Source organism: Arvicanthis niloticus, chromosome 9, assembly GCF_011762505.2.
Source record: "Arvicanthis niloticus isolate mArvNil1 chromosome 9, mArvNil1.pat.X, whole genome shotgun sequence".
Taxonomy (NCBI): domain Eukaryota; kingdom Metazoa; phylum Chordata; class Mammalia; order Rodentia; family Muridae; genus Arvicanthis; species Arvicanthis niloticus.
In genome coordinates, this window is record NC_047666.1 from 78,012,167 (window position 1) to 78,032,939 (window position 20,773).

General features: G+C 38.5%; 1 protein-coding gene across 2 annotated transcripts in view; it reads left to right on the forward strand.

The window, feature by feature from the left end:
* The window catches only part of Pde3a (phosphodiesterase 3A), a 256,100-nt gene that overhangs the window by 132,262 nt on the left and 103,065 nt on the right, over positions 1-20,773 (forward strand). For both annotated transcript variants that reach the window (XM_034512469.2, XM_076940749.1), the window contains exon 2: positions 15,470-15,520. In XM_034512469.2, the coding sequence (XP_034368360.1) occupies positions 15,470-15,520 (51 nt within the window). The remainder of the gene's footprint in view (positions 1-15,469; positions 15,521-20,773) is intronic.

A 20,773-nucleotide genomic window follows, 5' to 3' on the forward strand; every position in this document is an offset into this window, starting at 1 on the left:
TATACTTATGTTTACCACACAGATGTAATGCATATGCTTGAATTTGCTATGAACCAAACACAAATACACACATACACAAGCATACACACAAGCACATACACACACAAGTATACACACATACACATACCAAACTCACAGCATAAATCGTGCCTCTACATACTATTATACAATCAGAATTCTGTGGTTTTTTTTTTTTTTTTTTTTGAGTTAATACAGGTCAGATAATGTGTGGAGGGTCTATCTTCCATTTCCAAGGGTTGTTTTTTCCCAGTATTTATTTGCTAACCATCATTATTGCTACTGTTTCCTAAGAAATTGTGTATGTGTGTGTGTGTGTGGGGGGGGGGGTGACAGGGGTCACTATATTAGTAGCTGCCCGCTTAGGGAGAGCTAACTGGCGACACTTTGGGTTATTGGAATAGAATTTACTAGTTTTGCTGTGTGGTTTCTTTGTGTCAGGAGGTCACTGCTTTGTCCTACATTACTTGAAGGCAAGAAGCAAACAAAAGAAAAGCAAGATACCAATTTGCCAGAGACTGGCTTTATCAGGTCAAAGCAAGCAAAGGCATGGCATAGAGTTGGCTATTGATCACTCAACTAGCCAAGAGTCCCCATAGAAATGTCCCATGGTGACTTCTGCTTCTGTATGTTGGCCAGAACTGTATCCCACCACTTCCTGATTTGTAGGGTAGTTTATAAAATAGGCACATCGGCACCTACAAAGGCCGCCCTGTGGGTGAGATGTTTGTAGTATTGACAAGTAAGCAATTTTACTATGACAGAAGAAAACAGGCAGAAAATTCCTAGTGTGAGCAGAGCATCTTAAAGCTCTTTTATTGCACACAAGCTCTCAATTTGTACCCAAGAACCGCAACAGGTCTTTAAAACTAAAGCACTAAACATGTCATTTATTATAGTTTCACATAAACATGTATGTCACAAGATGCTTTTCTGTATCAAGAGACTCCATCTGGGCAGTGTGAAATTTAGTGCCTAGAAGTATTGACACAATAGTATAATTTTCAGATTTATACATCCTCTCTCTCTATGTACATGATGTGTGTGTGTGTGTGTGTGTGTGTGTGTGTGTGTGTGTGTGTGTTTGTAGTAGGAGTAGTAGTAATAGAGAAAAAGAAATGAAGGAAGGGAGAGGGAGGGAGGAACTAGGAGGTGACAGAGAGAATGTGTGTGTGTGTGTATGGTGTGTATGATATTTGTGTATTCCTGGAGAATTTGATGTGTAAATAAGGCTGGCCTTGAACTCATAGAAATCTATTTGCCCCTGCATCCTAATTGCTGGAATTAGAGGTGTACACCACCAAACCAAGCTAATTCCTCATCTTTAGAAGATTCGTGACCAGTTGACTCCCGCTGCTCAGTTTTATCTTACATCAGGGAATCTTTCTCTAAATATATGTTGTGTGTCTCAACTCAGTGCACACAGCACATACTGACTGGATTTTTATTGTCCTGAAACTCAAGGTTTCAGTGGGAGATAGGCAAGAGCCAGTCCTAAAAGATAATTTTATGTTTGAGCAACTACTGAAAACAGCCGGGAAGGTGCAGGTTATACCAGACTCTTGTTTATTCTTAGTACCAAGCCTGGCTCAGAGAAGGTGCTCCATGTTTGTTTGTATTATATGAGGGTCCAGTGAGATGGGATGGCAGGACAGTTATGGAGAGTGTCTCTGATGAGGTGCTATTACAAATGAAACACGAGGAATGAGAAAGTGCCAGCAGTGTTGAACTCTTAGAATAGAGCCTGAGGAGATGGCTTTGCCATTAATGTACTTAATGCTCAGTCAAGAGGCCCAGTGCTCGGACCCACAGAGCCCACTTCAATGCTGGGTGTGCATGGTGGCCCATCTATAATTCAAGCCAACAAAGTAGAGATGGGATCAGTGGAACAAGCTGGCTCAAGAGATTAGCTATATTGGTGAACTCTGGGTTTGACCAGGAGATTTTAGGATAGTAAATAAGGTGAAAGAGAAATCATGAAGGACTGAACATTATCCTGGGACCTCTTGACAGACAGACATGCATATGCTGGGTATCTGTGCACATGAGAACATGCATATATGCATGCATGGCACACATGCATGCAGGAGGGGCAGAGAGAGAGAGAGAGAGAGAGAGAGAGAGGGAGGGAAGGAGGAGAGGAGAGGAGAGGAGAGGAGAGGAGAGGAGAGGAGAGGAAAGGAGAGAGGAGAAAGAACAGAAAAGAAATGTCATCTTCTCCTATCCTCAGGATGCTACAGATTGAACTCAGGTTGATGGATTTGGCAGCCGCCACCTTTAGCCAACGAGCTGTCTCACTGACCTCCACCTCCATTTTATCAATGAAAAAGTAGCTTAGGAACAGCAGCCTTTCAAGATCCACACTGGCAAGAATAAGATCAGGAAAATTTAGACCCAGAACACTTTCCAAAGCATTTTACAGCACCGGGAAGACTTAATAGATACACTGTAACACGTACAGGACTTTACATAACAGGGCCTGGGTTGTGAAGTCTCTGGAGAGTGGCTGGAAATAAGATAGCCACCAATTTAATGAGCTTGGTTTTTTAAAAGCATTTCCTGATGGTAAGTTAAATAAATAACCCTAGTCTCCCAGCGCTACCTCTGATCATTTTTTTTTCGAAGATAAAACTCCCTTTGCATACTAAGTTATGAACTGGGTTCTTCTAAGGAATGTGTTGTATGTATGCCCACGTGTGTGCGCATGCGTGCATGTAATTCTCAGGAACTATTTGAGCATGTGCAACTTGCAAAATTTGAAAGCAATAATACTGAGATCACTGCTCAACTTGAGCAAGCTTGAGAGATTAGGACTCCACTTTGAGAATCTTGAAAAACTGAATTGTCTTCCTCTGAGGATGTGACCGTGGGCATTCGCAGCATAGTTTAATCCTCGCCTCACGTGACTGTTATTTCCCTTTGACAGTTTTCTATAGGGATACAAGTAATGGGATAAAAGTCACCCCAGCACTACAGAAACCCACAGCAGCATTCAGGACTCATGTTTTACAGCCACAAAGGTGAATTCAGTAGCTCTTTATACGCACCAGGCTTTAACCTGAGTTTAGGAATGTAATTCGTAGGAATTACAGTTTTATTTTAAAAGTCATGCTGTTTCATTTCGAATTATTTTTAAGAGCATTTTAAAATATGGTAGCCTAGAGAATTTTCCTTGGATTTAGTTGGTTTTATTGACATTAATAATACCTTAAATGAAGGTTTTTAAAAAATTGCATAAAGGCAAGTTATATATTAACAAATGTGTGTGTGTGTGTGTGTGTACAGATAAATATTTATAGTCACAGAGAAGCAACCTGGCTTTTTCAATTTTTAAATATACATTATTAATTTTAACACTGATTCAAAAGAATAATATATTATTCATATCAAGTTTAATATATCAAAATATTTTATAAAGAAAGAAGAAGACAAACAATCCAACTTCAAGAACAAATAAATCTCTTTGAGTTCAAAATTTTTGGTTCAACTGATACTGTTTCTGGATTTCATTATTTTCCCCCAAGTTTTCTAAGTTTTTTTTTTTCTAAGAAGAGATTATTTTTATAGATTAGTCTCAGGAAGTCACCACTGTTGTAGGTTTGATTGAGTTTTAATAATTTTCTGTGGAAAATAACACTGAACAAGTCATTTCATAAACAATTATGTAAATGAAACCCAAGCAAAGAAACTGAAAATGTTAGTCCTATTCTGATCAACAGCAGGTACATACTTAGAAACAATGTATGAAATTCCTGCTTTGTTTGTTTGTTTCCTACATAATCATGCATAATTATACAAATTCTCACAAATAATCTAAGGCATAGCGAAATGAACTGAAAACTACAGATTTATGGGCACACTTATGTTTTGACTGAAGAAAGGTCTGTGGCCTTAATAAATTAAAGCGTCATGCCTTCATGTTTATTTTTAAAGGAATTTGTTTCACCTGCCCAGAACCTACAAAGTTTTCCCTTGTGGTGTTCTGGGATATTGCTTGGAGTTGAGAGGTGGTTCTTAGGTGGTTTGATTGGTTTAGTTGTTTTCTCAGGCATTTGTGTTTGGGGGTGGCAGTGTGGAAGTGGGACCCAGGACCTTGGGATTTGCCCGGCTTATGCTCTACTACCCAGCCTTTTGTGTTTCTAGACTCATTGTTTGCATTGGAAAATTAATTGTATTTCCAAGTAGCAAAGAATACATATGAGGGCCAGAACCTCTCATACTTGCTGAACCAATGTGTAGTTTTGGCCCCTGGTTACCTTAAACATTTATTATTAGGATTCAAAGTCCTTTCTTATTAAGATATCCCAAGCTTCCATCTTCCAGGTGACCAAGTTATATGGAAATATAGAGGTTTTCGACTGCCCTATAGAAAATCAGCCTGAATCTGATTTGTGAGGCTGTGTGGAGCTATACATGTATACTACATGGGACTCTAACTCAGAATGCATGACATATTGTGTTAATTATAAATATGGTCAAATTCTGTAAGTGTATATTGGTTTAGTCAGAGAATGAGCTTTCCCTTCATTCAAGATCATGTAGAAGTAATTACATATATCTGAAAGAACTCAGATGTGGTGACAGCACGAGGACATGATCATTGGTCAAGGTAAAAATAGCTGATGACTATATAGTTTGTATCAAGATCATGTAACTCATAAGTCAGCATCATGTCTGAGGTGAGATTTGAGCCGGTTGTCCTGGTGAATTCACATGGATCATCACTCCTTACTCTTTATTAATGTTTCAGAACCTATTACAAAGAACCTCTGGGTTAGAAATTCCAGCCTAGCTATACTTTCATAGAGCCTAGAGCTAAATATGTGTGACTAGTTTGCACTGAAAGAGTGAATGAATGCAGGAATGAATGAACGAAGAATGCAGGAATGAATGAATGCAGGAATGAATGAATGCAGGAATGAATGAATGCAGGAATGAATGAATGCAGGAAGAAATGAATGGTTGGTACTAATGAACTATGTCAAGTGAACAGTTGGTATTTAAGCAGCCTACATATACTTTACTCTTAGAGATGTTTGCACAGCTAAAATTTGAAGTATGATTAATTTATAGAGAAAATTAAAAATATATCATGTTCTACAGTCTTAAGAAAGATGGAGAACAAGAGGATAAATACATCCAGTGAGTTTAAAATGAAGGAATATGAAATCTGACATCTTTCTTTCTCCTCATCAAAATGTTCCGGTGCCGGAGACCGGAGATTTAGCATGAACTCTGCGATTATTTATGCTAAAAGCAGACCAGTAGGAAAAGGAAACAATGTGAGTCACATGTAGCTGACCTAAATTTTAATCCCTGTTCATTACTATGTAATTGCTTCCATCCTGCCTCTTTCGATTCATTTCTATATTCATAAAGCAGGGCCCCATAATGTTTTTAATAAGGAAAGAAAATAAATCATAAGAGAAATATTTAGAAACCCACAAAACAGATTGTTAAAAATCTATTTCTTCAAACGTAGTTAATCTTTCTTTAAGTGGAAAGAAAGGTTCTGTGGAATCTTTAACCCTGGTTCCTTAAAGACTTCTCTAGTCTTTAATATGCAGTGCTCATTGAAGTATCATTGGTGGAATTTCCTTATGTAGAATCATGAGCTTGTTTCATTTTGCTGCCCAGTTTTCCTAAGCTAAGCTATGTGACAGGAAAGAGCTCTTGTGCTGGATATGGCACTGAATCAGTGACAGTGCCCACTACATTGAGATGTACACATCAACGCACACGTAGTATAAACGTTACACAGAATCCAAATGTCACTTCACTAGTAATTCTAAGACTTAGCAGCCTGTGGGGTTAGCAGATTGGTAGTCACTGTGAGGGAGGAGGCAAAGGAGACTTAGGAAAATAGTCTAAACCCAGCTGAGGGAACCTCCTTACACTTAGCAGAGACAGAGAACTGGCCTTAGAATGGACAAGGGTTAAACTCAAGCAAATCGTAGACTCTAGACACTTGCTCTCTGCAAACTCTCCCCCCCCCCTCAATATCCTGGACTTTCTACTGACTGCCAGGTTACAGCCCTTACAGTCAGGGTCAGAGGGTGAGTGGAATTCAGGACCTTGTATTTCTCTGTGAGTGGAAAAAGGTTTTCAGTAACTTGAGTCTTCAGTGGGCTATGGTTGGGTTTGGGAAGCTTTCTGAAGATAGAAAGTTCAGTTGTTAAAATGTTTGCCACATGGGGACCTGAGTTCAATTCCTAGAACCCACATATAAAAACCAAGTGTGGGAGCACATGTTTATAATTCTGATCCTGGGGAACCAAAAATAGGGGGGGGGGGATCTCTGGAGCTGGCTGATTATCCAGCATAGTCTATCTTGTGAGTTTCAGGCCAGTGAGAGAAGCCATCTCAAAAACAGCAACAACAAAATGGTGTATGGTTACTGAAGACCAACATTGAAAGCTGATCTCTTGTCTTTAAACATCTTCATGTACATATAAAGATACCACACACACACACACACACACACAAACACATGTGAGCACATTCATCACATACACACAAACTAACACCACACACACACACACACACACACACACACACACACACACACATACACACACACTATATTTTTTAAAGAGTACTAAGGAACTCTCCTTTTTCTTGTTAATTTTTCTGATAGTGTAAGAGGGAGAAGCAATAGTGCCCTGGGATATTTAAAATGGCATTTGTGTGACTTTGGGAAAGATTCTCAAAGCAAGAAAAGCTGACCGTAGTAAATTGTAAAAGCCTCACTTACTTTGCCCTGTGTGCTCCCTAGAGCTTGTCTTTGGGATTTTTGGCTGTGTTCTCTATAATGTAATCAACTTCTCTGCCTCCCCTATGAAACCTCCAGTAAAGTCAATGTCTCTGATGATGTCCTGTAACCTGGAGCTAATTTGGAGGTTGGAGAGTGGTACTGAAGAAGCTGTAATGAAGGCTGTTTATAAGGCAGTCAGGTGGGCATATCTCATCCACCCAAAGGCAGCTGATAATGTCTCCTAGTTTAGCCATTAAATCATGAAAGACAGTAAACTGTTTTCCACATGATCTGTATTACATCTTGCAGAATCTCAGGTTCTGCCTATAGAATCTCAGAGGGCTAAGAAATGAAGTGTGGGAGTCCCTGTGATTCTGCTAGCTTATCTCTGACCTCGTCCAATGAAAAGCAAACTGCCATTGTCCCCTTTGTGCAGAGGGCAATGTAGTCCTGACATCCCACTCTTGGTAACCAGCAACTGAAGAAAGGAACATCGAGAAACAAAGCAGAGAGGGCTGTGCTGGCATGAATACTCAGTTGCATATCTCCCTGGTTCAGAGATTGTCACTTTAGCAGAGCTTCCTGCACATGGAGCCAGCAAGGCAGCCATATTCTCATACAGGATTCTGGAGGAAGGAAACCTATCAATAAAGAAATGGAAAAGCATGTGCCAGAGAGATAATGCCAAGGCTAAGTAAGTTTGAGCTTCTACATCACACAGAAAACTCCTTGGCTGTCATACTCACCATAGAGTTGGGAGGCTATACCCACGCAAGCGCTCCTCACTTGAGTCTCTCCAACGTCCCTCTCCCTGCAGGGCTGAGGATTCTGCCCAAAGCCTTTCATTCACTGAGCAAATGTCCTATGCCCTGCCAAGTCTTATAAGTCTAAGAACACAGAAGCTCATGGAACAAGCAAAATATAATATGCAATGTATGACAACTCATAGGTTGCCTCTGGGTAGAATTGAGTAAGAGTTTAGGCCAAGGAGAAGTCCCATTATCTCAATCTTTTATAGGGAATGCTCCTTAGGGTGTATTTTTTTTTCTTTTCTTGCTGTTGGGATGAAGTAAGGATTAAATGTAGATCGGTGACTGCACAAACCTGATTCCTTTTAAATGGTGGTTTAGGGGCCTTCTGTTGCTCCTTGCGGGCTCTGTTCTTTTTCCTGTACCAGCTGTATCCTGTCTGATGTGCTCGCCCTCCAGATCTATGAGTGTGCCTATCTTGACTTTCTCCAGGTCTCTGAGGGAGGCCATCTTTCAAAGGGGCTTTCCTGGCTTGCTTGCAAGAATAAGCCTTATGCCCAGCCCCTACTATTACCTTTTGTTATGCACTCCCATCCTCCTGTGATACTGTAGATCCTCTTCATCTGCATCAGGACCCCTGGGCTAGCAGCTTCTCTGAATGTCTTACCTCTTCCTTCACTAGATTATGAGAGCTGAGGGAAGAAAGAAGTACATTTTATTTTGTTCACTGCTATGTGAGCCATGGCTTTATCGGGGTTTGCCCAATCATAGGTATACAATAAAAATTTGTTTAGTGAATAAAAAAACAGACCCAGCAAAAAAACAAGTAGTTAGAAAGCAGACCAAGTTACATTCTTCCTCCTGTATAAATTACCTCTGTACATTTACAAATTTTGTGTTAGTCTTCTTAAAGCCAATCATGGCAACTGCTCAGGAGCCTCAGGCTGGAAGATCACAATGAGATCAAGGCCAGCCTGAGCTACAGAGTTCTAGGTTAGCATGGTCTAAAGTGAAACCCAACCCCATCTGCAAGGCAAAACAGATTTCTTAGAGTGCATTAAAACTCAACCCTGGTGGCCTCCAGGATCCATCTTCCATCTTTGGACCACTAAGTCATGCTGGGGATTGAACCTGTGACCTTGCACATGCTAGGCAAATGCTTTCCAATTATGCTGTAGCCCAACCCATTTAAAACATTATTTGGAGACAGCACCACACTCAGTTGTTCAGGCAGGCGTTTAGCTTGCTTTGTACTTCAAACATGCTTCAGTTTGCGCTTCCAAGTAGTTGGCAGCATAGGCTCATGGCGTGAGGCTCAGCTAATTATTCCTGCCATGTCTTTTAGCATATGTGCTAGAAAGAATGTCTTCTTTCCTATAGAGTCCCAAGTTCCCCTGCAGCTTTGAGCTTTGTTTACAATTCTCCCAAGAAGCCCAAAGCATTTATTTTTATATAAACAAATAACGGGGAAAAGTAGCATAGTGAAACTCTATCAATAACAAATAAAAACATTATGCCAGCTCTTGTCATTTCTCACGGCACTCTTAAAAATATCTGTGCTCAGATAGAACCATTTTGTTTTCCCGTTGCCTTCTTTGCTGCTCCTGTGAACTTCTTGAATTCTGTGCTTGGCAGAGGTTTTGTTTTCCTTGGAAGTCAGCACTGTGCAACATACTGCTTGCAAAAGCCTGTGATGCAGAAATTTATTATTAAAAAGAAGATGGAAAGAAGGGAGAATTTACTCTGTAAAGATGAAAATGACTCAGGGTCAAAGAGCTGGAATGTTTTAAATGCTTCATATAACAGACTTGTCTCTCTTGAAGACTGTATAGTTTGATCACAAGGAATAAATTTAAGTATCTGTATTTTACCCATCAAGAGAACTGAAAAAACACAAGGGATCTCTCTCTCTCTCTCTCTCTCTCTCTCTCTCTCTCTCTCTCTCTCTCTTTCTTTCTCTCTCTCCCCTCCCCTCCCTTTCTCTTTCTCTCCTCCCATCCCTGTCTTTCTCTCCCTCTCCCCTCCCCCTCTCTTTCTCTCCCTTTCCCTCTGCCTCCCCCTCTTTTTCCATCTTTTTCTCTTTCTGCCTCTCTCTCCCCCTCTCTCCCTTTTCCCTTCCCCTCCCCTCCCCATCCCCCTCTCTTTCTCTCCCTTTCCCTCTGCCTCCCCCTTTTTCTTCCTCTCTTTCTCTCTCCTCTTTCCCTCTCTCCCTCTTCACTCCCCCTCCCCAACATCTTCTCTTTCTCTCCCTCTCCTCCTCCCCCTCCCCCTCCCCCTCTCCCTCTCCCTCACCTCCCCTCCCCCTTCCCCTCCACCTCCCCTCCCCCTCTGCCTCCCCCTCCCTCTCTTTCTCTCTCCCTCTCTTTCTCTCTCCCTCTCTTTCCCTCCCTACTTTTATCTCTCTCCTCTCCCCCTTTCTTTGGACTTATGGAAAGATTTTTTTTTTTTTTTTGCCATGACTATATAGGCTTAACCCTGATGGCCTACATATCCTCATTCCTTCTGGTAAGACAGTTATCAAAATGTCATTCCTCCAAGGAGTGATCATAGTGAACAGCCAAGGGGAATTTTAAAATAGATGGTGACAGGCAAAAAAATTTTCTCTTTCTGAGTTAAGTAGTCATGCACTCTTAACTCTCAGAGTTTATGTGTTTTCCAGGCTCATCTCTTTCTCTTATATTTAGCACATCTTAAAGTCATACACATTCTTCTATCAAAGGAGTTCATACTTTCAGATATTTCCCCAGAACTGCTTGGGTGCCCTGCTGATATTCATTTATCTCAAGGGTTTAGTCCATATGGGATAGATTGGAAGAAAAAAAATGCCCATTTTTTTCTACTTCTGTTCCTAGTTGTCCTTAGGTCATCGTCGTCGCTGCCCTCCTCCTCCTCCTCCTCCTCCTCCTCCTCCTCCACCTCCTCCTCCTCCTCCTCCTTCTCTTCCTTTTGTTTCTCCTCCTCCTCCTCCTCCTTTTCTTTTTCTTCATCTTCTTTGTCATCATCCTCTTCATTGTCTTCTTCCTCTCTTCCTCCTCCTTTTCTTTTTCTTCATCTTCTTTGTCATCATCCTCTTCATTGTCTTCTTCCTCTCTTCCTCCTCCTTTTCTTCCTCCTCCTCTTCCTCCTCCTTCTTTTTAAAAATCTAATCTCCTGACTGCTTTGCTCATCTGTAAGGTAACACTAAATCTATCATATTAATCAAAGGAATGTGTGAGTTTATTATTGACAGACTAGCAATAGTTTGTACTTCAATCTGAAGTCTGTGGACTTTTCTATACACCCTATTTTCTTTAATATTTCTTTTAGCAATATTTTCACTTAGAGTCACTAGTTGAGAGAGTGGGCTGCAGAACATCTAAGCACTCTCTAAAACCTCTTGCCCTGTTGTCCTGTCTTTTCAGAGATAAATACCACCACATTTACATGAAACACAACCACAGAAAATCCTCATAGACTCAATGCTGAAATAATAAATGATAATTTGAGCTCAAATTACTTTAATTAAAAATAGAGTGTAAGGGTTAAAGCCTTAAACCTGTAGGGAAAGATATCTAGTTAATTTTCTTCAATGCCCTCCTTAGTTAGAGAGCCCTCCTGTATCTTATTCATTATAGTTATAATTAATTGCTTTTTATTTATATTTTGCATGTTACATAGAGTTCCACACATAATGTTGGATGACATTAAAAGTAATAACAGTAGCCTGCATTCAAAACAAAAAAGAAGCAAACAAACAAAGAAAAGTAAAAACACAGTCAAGGGCTAGTGAGGTGGTTTGGCAGTTAACCACTGCTCTTTTAGAAGACCTGGATATGCCTCCTGGTGTGCATGTGCACATACACACACACACACACACACACACACACACACACTCACATTTACACACACACATGTACATACACGCTCACATGCACACATACACTCATTTACATACACACTCACATGTACACACTCACATGCACATACATATGCACACAAACATACACACACTCATATGCACATACATATACTCACACATTCATATGCAAACACACTCACATGCACACACATGCACACACATGCACACACTAACATGCACACACATGCACACACTCACATGCACAAACACATGCACTCTCACATGCATACACACATGGACACACTCACATGCACACTCATATGCACACACTCATATGCACACACATGCACACAGATGCATATAATCACATGCACACATATATGCATACACACATGTACACACTCACATGGACACACAGTCCCTGACAACCATCTGTAACTAAAGTTCCTGTGTATCTGATGCACTTTGCCTGCCACTGCAGGATTCTGTATGCACGTGGAGCACACGAGCACACTTGTATAAAATAAGTCTCTGAACATACCACAATCTTTCTCAAATTCTACCTTTTAAATATAATGTTATATAAATGTTTGTAATAGAATAAAATATAATTCATTTACACTAATGTTCTCTCATCATTTTCTCATATGATGCTGGGAAATTGCTGTCTCTGATCGATAATATACTTGGCATATTATTATTGTTTTAAAGAAAGGGCAAAATTTATACAGTGAGATATTGCAGAATATTTTTAAAAGTTCAGATTTACAAACCATTGAGTTGATTTTTTTTCTTGTGCAATATGTGATGATTCAAATCAGTGTACATTGAAAAATAACATTATTCTTGGGCTAAAAACAACATCATTAAGATGTAAGTGATGGGGAGAAATTTCATGCTTTTCTCATTTTCAGTTCATAGGAAAACATTGTCTTCTTAACTTGATGCTATAAGAAAATATTCCCTCTTTAATCCCTGGAGTATAGATTGTGATTTTTATTTAAAATTAACTTACCCATGTTTGCTGTAAGAGCCATGGGTAGCAAACATTGGCAGCTTATTCTAACCCTGCTGACTTGAAATCAGTAGGGCAAGTAGTCACCTCACCAGCCAGCCTCCTGTAGAGTATTCTTTCTCAAATAGTTTAATAAATCACGTTGTCACCAACACAGGGCTCACCTAACCCTGCCAACTATTGTTCCATACATAGATTCTTCCTGGTGTTAGTACACACCAATCCTAAGGCCACATGGGGCCTGCAATTGATGTGTGTCAAGAATTGCTTTTGATTATTCTAAAGAACAAATCATTAAATGTCTTTACTTAAATATTTATAAAGCGTACTAATTAGTTGATTAATTGGTATTTGTGAACCTCATCAACAACTTTAAATTAGAATTAATGAGCATTTTCCAAAAAAGCAATGCCCATAAATTAGAAATATAAAATTAAAACATTAAAGAAGTCTGAATTGTATGAACATTTAATTTTGAATAATAGTTGGCTAATTTTGCCCAAATTATGTGCTAGCCAAACTATAATTAAATCATTACAATAGCGTTTCTGAGGGCGATGATCAATTGTGTCTCGTAAATGAGGAGCATGAATTACCTTAGTTTCATTTTGACTTATGTCACACAGATTTTTTTTTATGCAATTTTGGTCAGAGAGTCTAAAGTCAAATTTTAATTGCACTCTGCAAATTAATCTCATACTGTAACTTGTTAGTTGGTTGATGTCTGTTGTATAACAGATTTTATCAGATCCTTGTTACTAGACTTTTATATTTTGATTTACTTAGTTCAAAGGGTATACTTTTTAAAGACATTTTTATTTTTAGTTAATGTGAATGAGTTTATTTTCCTACATATATATATGCATATATATAGTGCATATATATAGTGCATATATATATATATATATATATATATATATATATATATATATATATATCTGTGTGTGTGTGTCTACTGCATATATGCCTGATGCCCTTGGATACCCTTCAGATTCCCTGGAACTAGAGTTCAGGACAGTTGGCTATAAGCTACCATGTACATCCTGGAACTGAAGTTGGATCTTCCTTAAGAGCAGCAAATGCTCTTAACCAAGGACCCATATTTCTAGCCCTAAAAGGCTATACATTTTTAAGGACAGCATATTTGCATATATAAAATATGCACATGCATAACATATTTATATATGTTGCATTTGCTGTAAGCTAGGAATATTTTGTATTACTTTTCACCAGGTAGTCACAGTGGTAAATTTACTGCTTTAATAGGCAGCAGAAGCAGCTTATTGACTTTCTTTCATTTCTGATAAAATTAACATTTTCCCATAAGTTAATAGAGTTGATTTATTTATCTTTTTAAAATTGGTACTGAAATCAAATCCCTTCTTCTCATACTGAGCTGTAGCCTCTTATCTTTTACATTTGTTTAATGATTTGTTGGTGTTGTTTCCTCAGCTTTTCTGCTATAACAGTCAAGGTAAATAAGGCATACAAATAAACAGAGGTGGCTATCATCCCATATGTTATATTTTATTTTGAGACAGAGGTAGATTTTACTACAAAACTTTCATGTAGACTTAAGCACATGGACAAGAGAGAGAAACCCTTGGAGAAAGGACAATGTGTACCCAAGGGTATTTGCATGGATCTATCAACAGAGAACTACCATTAACTTTCCTTTTGGAAGTAAAAATATCTAAAATTTCATTTCATATCAAATATCCATTACATGGGACATTATTATCTATATGTGCCATTCTGTATATTACATTCTTAGACGTGATCCTCCACTATGACTTATGCCTTTGTTTTCACTGTCAAATTTAAGACTTCTTTAGTGTTATTTAAAATATTCTGTTAGGTTTTGATGAAATTCATTTGTGCCTGTCAACTTGTTGGAGCAGCACTGAACACATAATCAACTTAGAGAATTCAATCTTCTACAATAAGGTGGTTTTTTTTTTTTTTTTTTTTTTTTTTTTTTTTGCATCCAGTCAAGCCTTAGCATTCGTTCTGCACAGATGTCTGTTTTCCTGGGTTCTGTTCAAAGGCTCACTGCTGCTTCCTGTTATTATGGGAGCTTGCTACTGTAGCCACTGATGGTTCAGGCTGCACAGCAGAGATGGAGGGATGTGGGTTAATATATCTGTTTCATGCTGTTGGTGAGCTTCCTGGCTGTAAGTGGCCCTTCAGTTTGTAATTATGGGAAGTGCGTGTGCAGAGGAAATGAGTGATGTCTCATTCCTTCCAGTTCCTATAAAGATGTATATTTATTTAATTTTTTTCCTGAAAAATGTTACTTCTAACAAATAATTATCTTGCAGTATGTGCAAAGCAGCTCAGAGCTATTCTTATTTTGGGGATAACTTGATACTACTTTATACTTTGTTGTAAAAAAATATAATTATTAATTTGGTGTTTTGTTTTGGGGTTTTTTTTTTTTTTGGCCTTTTGTTGTTTGTTTTGATTTGTGACAAAGTCTCATGTAGCTCATAGTGGCCTCTGACTTAATTTTAAGTTCTGATCCTTCCATCTCCACCTTTCTGTTGCAGTGTCACAGGTGTGGACCACACAGGTGTGCACCATACAAGTGTGCACCACCACACCTGGCTTTTCATTGTACTCCTTGAATCTGTCACGTTTTTGTGGTGTTACCAAAAGAGAATGGAAAATAACTAAAAATAAGATTGTCCTTCTGCTGCTTCTTACTGATAGTGCTTTAGACAGCCTAGACAGCCTTATTGCGTGACTTACAGTGTTTATTTCCCTGGGTGACCACAGGCTTACTGACATGGAAGTGAAGTTTTGCACAATTTGACATGTGTCTAGGATTTCTCTGGCAAAGATACTAAAGCCAAACATAGCAGATTCTTCTTACCAGAGATATTCAGACACCGCTGACACTAGTGTGGTTTGAAACGCTAGCTATCAAGTCTTTATTTATTCCTTCATGTTAATTTGCTCATGATACCTACTTGATATCATTCTTATCAGAAAACAGATTTAGCAGTTTAATTATTCTTTGAAAGCATGAGCAGGAATACTGGCCACATGAAATATGCACCTAATTTACCATAACTACACTCTTCTCTTCACAGCTCATGGGTCATTCAGAATGGGACCACAAGAGAGGGCCACGAGGATCCCAGGTAAGCACCCTCTTCTTCATTTTCTCAGGTTGTGTTTCTTCATGCTTTGAAGAATAGATTCTGTGAAATTCAAGAAATAATAACCAGCAGACAGAGGAAGAGGCAAAATAATTGTGCCATTTGTTTTTATTTAAGTTAGCTGCAATTAAAGTCTGGCTTACAAGACCCACAGGCAGATGTCAGTCTTTTCCTCCCGAGACCTTCCTGGTCTTCAGATTGCTCTGTGTTTATGTGCATGTGAACTTTATATTTCTCTCGACTCTGCAGAAGGCATTATGATCAACAACCCACTCTCTGGACCTCATTCATTTCCTTTGATAATTTTCCATGTGCTCTCTTCCTCCTCTCCTCTATCTTCCTGTTTCTGGTTAAATATTCTGAAATAGAATCGGGGGTAAACTCTGAACTAATTAAGAAAATTTTGTGTCCAATTAATTCTCTTTGTCTAAGGGATAGAAAGATGAAAGGACCTATTATTTTTGAAAAGAAACAAATTCTAACCCTTTCTATATTACCAGACTGTTTTCATTGTCTCGTTTTATGTCTTAGGCAAAAGGGAAAAGCTTCCATGACGCATTTATCCTTTTTAATGACCTAATTAGACAAAGTGGATATGTTTTTCTTCTAAAATCACATTGCCTGACAGAATAAAGGCTTGGCTTCACACTCAGAAGATCCGTTTTCCTCTCAGGATATTTTGTAAGATGTAGAAGATATATTGTTTTCATAGCAGCCTCTGTTTACCTGACTGTAAACGTGACCACAACAAATGGTTGGAAATTCTTAGTTCTACATTCACCTACGTGAATGTACTGTGTAGTAAATGTCTGTTCATTGTCAAATGTGGGCCACTCCTGGGTGTATTTCAAGTATCTATATGTGCCTGTGTCCTTATTCACTGGGAAAATGATGAAAACTTAGTGGGTTATTTCAGTGCTGCTGTTAGAAGATCTGTTTTTATTTTATTTCATTTCAACATTTATTCAATATTTTAAAAAACTTTTTATTAAGCATTTTTACTGCGGATATTTAGGTAAAATCTTACTGAATATATAGTCTTAAACAACAGAGATGTAGCAGAAAATCAAGCTAATATACTACAAATATATTTTCATAGAAGCTGTGATTCTTTTCATCTATACCAGTTGATTTAATGAATAATATAAGTAAACTCAAATCAGGATTATCCTAAGGACTGTGTCCTGTGCTTTCTTCCCTGCTTCTGTTTCTTTGGCACTTATCTCTCTTACCACATCTTTAATATCTTAAGTCTCATCTTGCTGCATTGCGGGTAGTGAGTTGTTGACATTAACAGAATAAATTACATATGATTGCAAACCACTAATACAAGGAGACAGCACTAGGCTGGGATATGGCTCAGTCATTAAAAGCAAGAACTGTTCTTGCAGAGCACCTGAATTTAGTTCCTAACACATACATGAGGTGATGTAAAAGGGCCTGTGACTCCAACTCCAGGGTATCCAATGTCTCTGGTCTCCAGAGGCATGCACATACGTAAAACAAAATTGCACATATACAAAACTGCACATACACAAAACTATACATGCACAAATTGAACATACACAAAACTGCACATATACAAACTGCACTGCACATATACAAACTGCACTGCACATATACAAACTGCACTGCACATACACAAAACTGCAAGACACAAAACTACACAGATTAAAGTTATTAAAATAGGTAATAAAAAAACAGCATAAGTAAGTTCATAGTTTCTGATTGTTACTGCCTAAATGCTTTGCTGTCCAAGCATTTAGAAGCATGTCCAACTTGTTGAAGACATGTACTGCCAAAAGAATGTAGTAAAATGTATACCTATATTGTTTTTTAAAGTATGTTTCTCTCTAAAGGCCATTGTGCTATAATTTATATTAAAGTTGGGCTTGGTCACACTGTCATATAAATTATAAGAAAAAATATCCTCCCAAGTGTAAAAGAAAACACAGGGTAAAGCAAATATATAAGTATAAAAATGAACAATTTTATATGTAAAAGTGTTTCTATAAATTTCATAAGATTCAGATGACACTAGAACTCTTGCTTGATTTCAAAAGGCAAATGAGTTAGTTAGCCCAATTAGCTAACAATACAAATACACTCCCCTGCTCCAAGTAATTGTATCATGTACTGCAGGGGCTTCTCATACCTTCCTACCAGTGGGGTGATTCTTCTCAATGTCGTTTACCTTTGTTGTACTGAGTCTTCAAGTAGAGTAAAAAATGTCAAAGTAAAAATACCCACAAAGGAGTAAGAACAGTTAATAATGAACCCTTCATCCTTCCAAAATTCCAGAATGATAAATGCAACACTAAGTAACAACCTCTGACCTATTTCAAATTTCTTACTACATTGCTGTCATAAGACACCAAAAGCTTTGGTTAGACCATTAGTCCCTTCTTGTCTTCCTGTCTTTTATAAATATATAATATTCTCAAAAGGTTCAGTCTTTCAAAGGGAATTTCAAGCATGCTTCATCTGAATGCCTATCGTTTAATATTTAACTAACAATCCAAAGCCTTAGTGAAATCCAGTCTCATCTTGGTATAATTTACAATGGTTTACATGATGGCCATGGTTTGAAATTGAGCAGTTGTGTGGGTGTGGAGAGATGGCTCAGTGGTTAAGAGCATGCAATGCTCTTGCAACAGGATCCATGTTCCATTCCTAGCACCCATTTCAGATAACTGATAACTGCCTGCAACTCCAGCTCCAGGGAATCTGAAACCCCATGTCTCCTAGGACCTGACACACACACATGCATACCCAGCTGCACAGACCCATAATAACACACATGATTAAAACAATAAAATAAGTATTGAAAAAGAAATAGAACCATTTTTCTATTTGTAATTTCCATATAAGGCATCTGGCAGAAAAAAAAATACCCAGTAAATAAATGAAACGTAATGGAACTTTGGTGATGGAAGACAGTTCTGTCTAGTGGAATTATGAATACTTCATAGAAATGGTACCATCAGGGACAAGCCTTAGTTATCAGGCAAGTCTCCAGAGTGCGCAGAGGAAATAGTGGATTATGCTATTTGAATAACATTCTGAACTGAGACATAACTGCATATATGTGAATTTTTCTTTGTAGCTTTACTTTGAAACCTATTGGGTAAGGATGTTACCTGATGTGAATGCCATACAATATTGATGGGATGGGTACTGTCACAGGGATTACTCTAAAGGGCTGAGACAGAGAATGTGATATGACATTAATGAGATCATATGGGGAATATAAGGATGGTCGAGTTAGAACACTGGGAGATTCTGTGCCACAACAGAGACCTTCCAAGGGAAGATGGCAGCATCAGTGTAAGTGCCAGCAATGAGCAGCCAGGATGGTAATTCCAGAAGGAAGGTTCATACAAATATGCAAGGGACTACTTTATCTGCACTGCGACCAGAAGAGAACAAATGTCAATCTGGAAATGCTAGTTGTGCATGTGATAATTTAACTACAGTGGCAGATAGACTCCCAGAAGAATATTTGAAGACAAAAACAGAAGAAAGGCCAGTTCTTGGGAATTACTCACTGGTCAGGCCAAGAGGAAGCCAGGGAGGGAGGTACTGTGTACACATGGTGCACATGAAATCAGCAGTGGGAGAAAATGAGTCAGAACTGAGCAGTACTGTCAGAAGAAAGAGAGAGCTAAAACCATAAACTTGAGAGAATGGAAATGAAGGGAATATCTTTAGGTTGACTGATTAGGGAACTGGTGAGTGTGAGCAAAGTACTTTTGATAAAGAGGTGATGTTATAAAGGAGAGTCCAGGTGTTGAACCAAAATTAGGGTGAGATGGAAAAGCTTTGTTCAAAAGAAAGATAGACTTGTAGAGAGAGACAGTAACAGGAGTGAATTAAATGCTGAGTGTCCATAGTTACAGCAGACACAAGAAATGTGGAACAAAGCATTCTAACAGCCCCATAGCTGCCTAATGGTGCAGGGGTCTGCTAACCACGGTGCAGAGTACACCTTTGTACAAAGGGCTCCCTTTGGTCCCTGTGTATAAGGTTTTCTTTCAAACAGCTCACCTCTCCCTCCCACGCGGTACATAGCGCTGCAGCAAACCTGAGCATATTCCCAGATAAACAACATACTGGAGAATACCCCAAAGCATCCGCAAGTGTGGAAAAGATTTGGAAAATATCTGTACCACAGCTGGAGAAGAAATGGTGACAAGTTATACAAAATGATTAACAGGCTTCCAACCTAAAGCCTTTTCCTTTTCTTGGGAGGCAAAGTTCAGTTTGGGAGATCTTGAATGGTGGAAATAATGTTGTAGATATCAAAAGGCGGGCTGGCTTGGGGTATGAGCATCGGGAGATCCTGGCAGGAGTAGAAGTGACCATTCACACCTGTCATTTCTCAGCATTTAGGAGAATGAGACAGAGGGTCACACAAAGCTTGAGAGCAGTCTGGGCTATAGGGCAAGGCCTTATCTCAGTAGTTAAATAATTAATTATTGGATAAGTAGATAGATAGCCCAGCAGAAACTGTAGAGCTGTTTTATCAGCAGTACTGAATTTTCTGAGTGACAAATTCTTATGTGTTTTATTTTAAGAAAGCTCAGTAATTAACAGCACCACTGCTCTTGCAGAGGATCCAGTTTTGGTTCTCATCACACACATAATGATCTATACTCTCTGTGACTCCAGTTAAAGGGGATCTGATACACTGTTTTTGCCCTCCATGGGTACCAGGCACACAAACTGTTCATAGATTCATGGAGACAAAACCCTGTCTAAAACGCATCTCTGGCCACCATGGGTAAGTACCAGGCACACAAAGGTGCTTACATACATGGACTCAAACACTCAGACATGTACAATAAAAGTCAGCAAATCTTTTTTTTTAATATGAAAACATGACTATACAGAAATCAATTTATAAAATAGAAAAACATGTATATACAGGATAATATATATACAGTATATATAGATAGGATACATATATATGTAAATGTGTATATATATACATGTATATATTTATATCCTATCTGTATATACTGTATATATACTATGTGTGTGTGTGTATATATATGTGTGTGTATGTGTGTGTGTGTGTACACACAGGATATTGTATATACAGGATAGTATCTATATTCATCTATCTATCATCTATCTATCTATCTATCTATCTATCTATCTATCTATCTATCTATCTATCTATCTATCTTAGCTGGTAAGAGTACTTGCTTCTAAACCTGAGTGTAACCTGAG